We start from the raw sequence: 5858 nt of genomic DNA, 5'->3' as shown, positions 1-5858 counted from the left end.
AAAAGCTTTTCTATATACTAAACGAATTATAGCATAATTCAGTCAACAATGAATATAGAATATCGATTTGTAGCGACCTCGTGAAGTTTTAACAGCGTCATAACATTTTTATTTCCTGACCTACTACTAATTAGTATGACGGCTGCAGCCTGACGGCATTACTTTATCATGACACTCAAACAAGTCGGAGCGTAATGGGAACCCCTAGTTCCTACAACATTGGACGTACAAGCCAAGCAAAAGAAAATAAACTTTAAAGCTGCGTGTTTAGGTTTGTTTTGAATTAAAAATAGAATCTCGATATAAAATCTGTTTACGTTTGACGCGACTCGAGCGCAGTCCACATGCTCACTAGTTCAAGAACACACGCGTTTTCGTAATAGTGATACTGATGGCACCAATTAATTTAATGGATCTATCTTCGGATAGAATAAAGGAGTTTCTGGATTCGTTCGACCACGTGTTCTCAGACTGCGACGGTGAGTGACATCACATTTATAAATCAATATCGTTGGTTAGAAATAGACTGCACATCGCCTTACATTTAAAATACTTTTGTTTTTATTTTATCATTTTGATGTCGTATTACATAAGCTTAGTAAGCATAGTTTATTTCGTTATATTTTCTACAAAACTAAGATTAGATTAGATGACCCTGAACTACATGTTTTAATATAGGCAGTTATGAAGGAATGTACCTTATGCGTTATCGGCAATATATTTGGCTATAAAATCTTTAATTTTAAGTAAGCATTATATAGTGTATTTGTGTTCCAGTGCAAATTAATGAGGAGGATAAATATTATTTTATTCATTTGTATTTAAATTTTATAACTATTCCATAGCAACTGAGGATTTTTCCTTGATTGTAATTGTATTACTATTGTTTAAAAAAACAACAACAAATTAATGTATGATGAAAAAAACTTATTTTAAAAAACGATTTGTTTAAACTATAAATAGTGAGTTTTTAATAGAAGTCCTTCAATATTTCCCAAGATTCTTTCCTATAAATCATGTGATTAGATTGCAAACGTCATAAAAATTCAAATGTAGTCTAAGAAAACGGAGGATATTTACACAAGAACTTAAAATGAAATAAGTTCAAGAAATTAAAAGTAACCGAAACGTCGGGTGTATGTAGTTTTATAAAATAATGAAATACGCGTAGTATAATCTGAAAAATATAAGTTTTATGTAAATGAATATTCGCGAAAGACTTAGATATCATTATTTATACAAGAATTAAATAAAACAATTTAAAATAAAGTCGTCTGAATATACACACTAACTAAATGTGTTATATAAAAATGTAGGTAAATGAAACTGCACTGACACGTTATCTCATGTAATTGCATCGGATGACACATAATAAAAGTTTGAAACTGTATCAAGCGATAAGCAGTTTGAAACTCATATGGGGAATGAACGAGGAGAATTACGCCATCGTTAACTTAGTCACAGCGGGATATTGCAATGTTATAAAATTTCGAAAGGCTCAACATTTTCCTATCATTCCTATGATATTTTTAATGCAAATATTTCCCTATTCGTAATTGTGTGAAAAAATTTATGACTGTATTTAAAATTTTAATGAGATTTATTATTATTATTAACTTTTAGGAACCTTTGTAAATAGTAAATACTGCTATGTCGCCTGCTATCAACGCATCAATGTATTTAGTATTAAATTTTGGCACATTTTTTGTTTTTTGAATAGTCTTTCTTTATATGTTATGACGCATCATTCCGCTCGCCAAGAAACTGTTTCAGAATGAAGAGGAAATCAATATTCATTGTATGGAATACCAAGAAGACGCTTTTTTTACTACATATATATGACTTGCTATTGATCTACTACAAGAGATCAGAGTTATCATCCCATTATCATAATTTACAACATGAAGGCTCTTAAAAAAATTGGTAGCATTTGAGTATAATCGTTAAAAGAATTGTGTTCTTATAAGCAATGAAATAAGATATTTATTACAGGAGTCCTGTGGACTAAAACTCCGTTGCCGGGGGTCGGAAGCTTTTTTGATCTCATGAAAAGACACGGCAAGACTGTGCACTTCGTATCAAATAACAGTTTACGGACCAAAGAAAACTATGAGTCCATGTTCCAGGCTGCTGGCATTCAAAACGGTTTTGTAAGTTCTCTGAATATATTGAGATTGAATGAAGATAGATGTGCTTCTATAGTGGTTAAAGGTTTGATTTCTTTCAGGAACTAATATAATAGTGCCTTAATAAGCTAATTTATGATTAATACCCTGTTATTGACCAGTGAGACTGAAAAAAACAGTTGTTAAATAATATTTTCGTGTAGCTATTTTCATCTTGTTAGTATTTGTCATATTTTTCATTAAAAAAACATTAGAAATCATCACTAGGCTGAAAAAATATCTGACATAAAATATTCAAAACGTCGTTGTGAAAATTTTGATATGCTAAATAACATTCGCCAACTTTATTATGATTTTCAGTATTTGAAATCACAATGTTACCTAATTTTATGCTTTATATCCACAGAAAAAAAAGTTCAATTCCATATCCAGTGAAATCATATATGTAAGATTTATTACGAATTCATTATTTTAAATAGAGGACGCCAGCCTCGCTGACGTCGCTAATGTCACTTGTTTCAATACGTTCCAGATATTTTAAAATGAAACTTCAATTCTTCTAAATGTTCTTGTATTTCTCGTTCTTCATAATCACATTCTTTATGATCCGCACTCGCTGAACTCTGCAGTCCGTTGTCGTGCGCCCAGACGTCATATTTATACCAGAATTCAAACATAGTTCTATTCTCTTTGATTTCGTTTTACTTTTAACAATAGTAACGACGACCAATAAGTTGTTATAATAATTGATGACAGCCTTGAGTTATTTTCATGTAGCATCCGTCATTGAAGCTGCTAGCGCCGATATATATCTTTCACGTTTTGTTATTTAGACAGAAAACCCATTAGAATGAATTCAAAATAAGATGACATTAACAATCTCGCTCTACCAATGTTATAATAGCTAAATTGATTTTAGTAAAAAGCAAAAAACTTCAAGTTTTTCCTAAAAAATCTTTCTTTATATCTGAATTATTTTTATTAACATATTAATAATATCCTTTCAAAGGGTACTCTTGTCAAATTACCATTATATTATACTTTGATTTAACGAAATTGTCAATGAATATGTCATCTTATTTATCCTCCCCCAAATAGGCTTAGATTTTATTGATTGTTCAAAACGTAAAGCTTTGAAGATTTGTTATCAAAAGAAAGAACAATGTTATATAAGAAATATTAATATTATTTGCCTCTTTGTGGAACTGATTGGCAATTTGATCACATGAGTTCTCCGTTGGAAGGAATATATCAGATATATTGTTACATTGTTGACGAAACACATAATATTCTGTTTGCTATTGTGTTTTTAGTACTTTTTCAGCTAAAGTATACAGTTCGATATTACAAGTCATATTCAATATTGTAATAAATTATTACGAACCGTCTTAAGAAAATTAATGAAACATAAATAAATTATACTGTTTAATTGGTTTTTATTTGAGAAATGGGATGTTTGAAGCAATCCGTAACTTTGTTGTAACATTCTTTTTAATACTGATTTAAATTGTGTTAGCTAAAATTAATTCAATATTCGTTTGTGTTTAAAATAGATTAACGTTTACAGGAAAATCTCACGGTTCCATCAATAGCTATAGCGGAATATCTGAAGTCTATCAAAATGGAAAAATCTGTATATTGCGTTACGTGCCCTGAGACCATAGCCGTGTTGACGTCATACGGGTTCAAATGCGAACAAGGGGTGAATAAACTTTAAATTCATATCTTATATAAAGAGATATTGCGACAAATAAAAATTTTGTAGTAATATTTACAATGCATAACTTAAGTTTTCTATTTTCATATCGTTAAGAATGTGCAATAAAATAATATAATAAACAACTTTTAGATCCGAACTAATAATAAAGTCAAAGAGCTATATATAATATGTTAAGGTGATTCGAATAGTTACTATAAAATCAATTATTAATTTGAACTGTCTTGCAGCCAGATGTCGGTACATACTACTACACTGATTACATCCAATATTTATCCGATGATGAAGAAATAGGTGCTGTCGTATTCGACAGTGACTTTAAAATTAATCTGCCAAAGATGTATAGAGCTCTGACGTATCTTCAACGACCTGAAGTGCACTATATTAACGGTGCAACTGATAAATACGTACCTTTGGTACCGGGATCTTTGGCTCTGGGTAAAGTAAAATGGATTCTATGTCATAGCTTATATGGTTGTTAATATCTTTGATACCAGCATTTAATATGCACATATGAATATGGAGTGAAATTAAGTTGAATGATGAAGAGGTTCTTATTGATATCTGCAATGCAATGAATATCTGTAAATAAGAAATATTTATATGAAAAAAAAAATTGAGATAAAAAATTATATATCATCGATGCGAAATATAAATATATTTTTTTCATATTTATTTTAGATTTAAAGTTTATTTTAGGCGTATAAAATATTGTGAGAGTTTTTTTTATAATGTTGCGTATAAAATAAATTTCCTACAATAACGGAATTGCTTTATAAATATTTTAGGCGTCGGTGCATTTGCTGATATAGTAAGTGAGGAATCTAAACGAGAGCCTGTTTTACTTGGAAAGCCGGGGAAAATGCTTGGTCAGCTTGCAATGCAACGGGCTGGCGTAACCGATCCTAGTCGTGTGCTATTCATTGGAGATATGTAAGTTTTTGAAATCAAAATCGCACATTTAAAACATCTTCAACCAAACGAAAAAATCTGAATCGATTGTCGAATTCAAAGAAATCTTAAATATTTATAAGCTTGAACCTTAGGCCCTAAGTGAGATAAGTTATAATTTTTGAAAATAATCTTATTTTTCCATTTCAAACTTTAATCTCTTTGTTGCAGGATTGAACAGGACGTGGGTCTAGGTCGTGCTACGGGATTTAAAACCCTTTTAGTTCTAACAAATAAAACAAAGGAAGAAATGTTGAACCACAAAACATTACAACCAGATTATTACGCAGATTCCTTAGGCAGCTTAATTCCAGTACTTAATAGCAAATGACTTCTAAGCTACTACGATTTCGAAACTATAAATTTACCTCAATGACAAAGTATAATAGGACTGTTATTATTTTTAAGTTATTCCATTGTAAAACCATCACACACTACTTTCAAAGCTATTGTTTATATTTTTTAAGATATTTTGTCATACTACATTGTATATATTATTTTTTTTATAATAAAATAATTTAACACTCAAATTTTTTTATACCTAATTTTTTGTATTGCCAGAAATATTTTTCATAATGCGAGAAATATTTCATTGTAGTTTTTAGACAATTTATAAAATTAGTTATGTTATTTCATATATCGAAAACTGGACAAAGGTTTTCTAACCGCTAGTGCCTAAGATGTATTTGAATTATTGTGGACCTTTATAGAATGCACAGAAGATATGTAAACTGTGGCGACCAAACAAGTGTTTGGTTGGTCAGAGAAAGCTTTGTTTGGCCAGGGGCCAGAAAAGACTGCATACAAATGGCAAAAGGACATCACCGCAGAGACCTGCGCTGCTGCCCTTACTGCAGGTTCGATCGCTCGGTTTGGGTGTCCCGAGCACATCACTACAGATCGCGGGAGGCAATTCGAAAGCCGCACTTTCAGGAACTTTAGTTAACTAAACTATTGCTAATGACTAGACGTAGACATTTGGTTTGATTTGCACACGGCACGCTCTGATGCAAAATCGTTATCTTATAAAATCTTATGCTGCGTTTAGACGTCCAAACTGCACT

At 30.9% G+C, this 5858-nt stretch overlaps 1 protein-coding gene across 1 annotated transcript; it reads left to right on the top strand.

The window, feature by feature from the left end:
- The first annotated feature begins 318 nt into the window (after positions 1–318).
- LOC116769682 (uncharacterized) lies at positions 319–5324 on the top strand. The gene is made up of 6 exons (XM_032660843.2): positions 319–479; positions 1993–2150; positions 3694–3828; positions 4074–4281; positions 4632–4776; positions 4966–5324. The coding sequence occupies exons 1-6, from the start codon at positions 392–394 to the stop codon at positions 5123–5125; spliced, it is 894 nt and encodes a 297-aa protein (XP_032516734.2). The 5' UTR covers positions 319–391; the 3' UTR covers positions 5126–5324.
- The last annotated feature ends 534 nt before the right edge of the window (positions 5325–5858 follow it).

The sequence above is a fragment of the Danaus plexippus genome, chromosome 14 (genome assembly GCF_018135715.1).
Source record: "Danaus plexippus chromosome 14, MEX_DaPlex, whole genome shotgun sequence".
Taxonomy (NCBI): domain Eukaryota; kingdom Metazoa; phylum Arthropoda; class Insecta; order Lepidoptera; family Nymphalidae; genus Danaus; species Danaus plexippus.
The sequence above is the reverse complement of the archived record's forward strand: the minus strand, read 5'-3'. Positions and strand labels throughout refer to the sequence as shown.

Excerpts from the sequence above, each read along its gene's own strand:
- LOC116769682 (XM_032660843.2), top strand. The coding sequence starts at position 392 with ATGGCACCAATTAATTTAATGGATCTATCTTCGGATAGAATAAAGGAG. Across the intron at positions 2,151-3,693 it reads CTGGCATTCAAAACGGTTTT|GAAAATCTCACGGTTCCATC; the intron begins GTAAGTTCTCTG and ends TAACGTTTACAG. Across the intron at positions 4,282-4,631 it reads ACCGGGATCTTTGGCTCTGG|GCGTCGGTGCATTTGCTGAT; the intron begins GTAAAGTAAAAT and ends TAAATATTTTAG.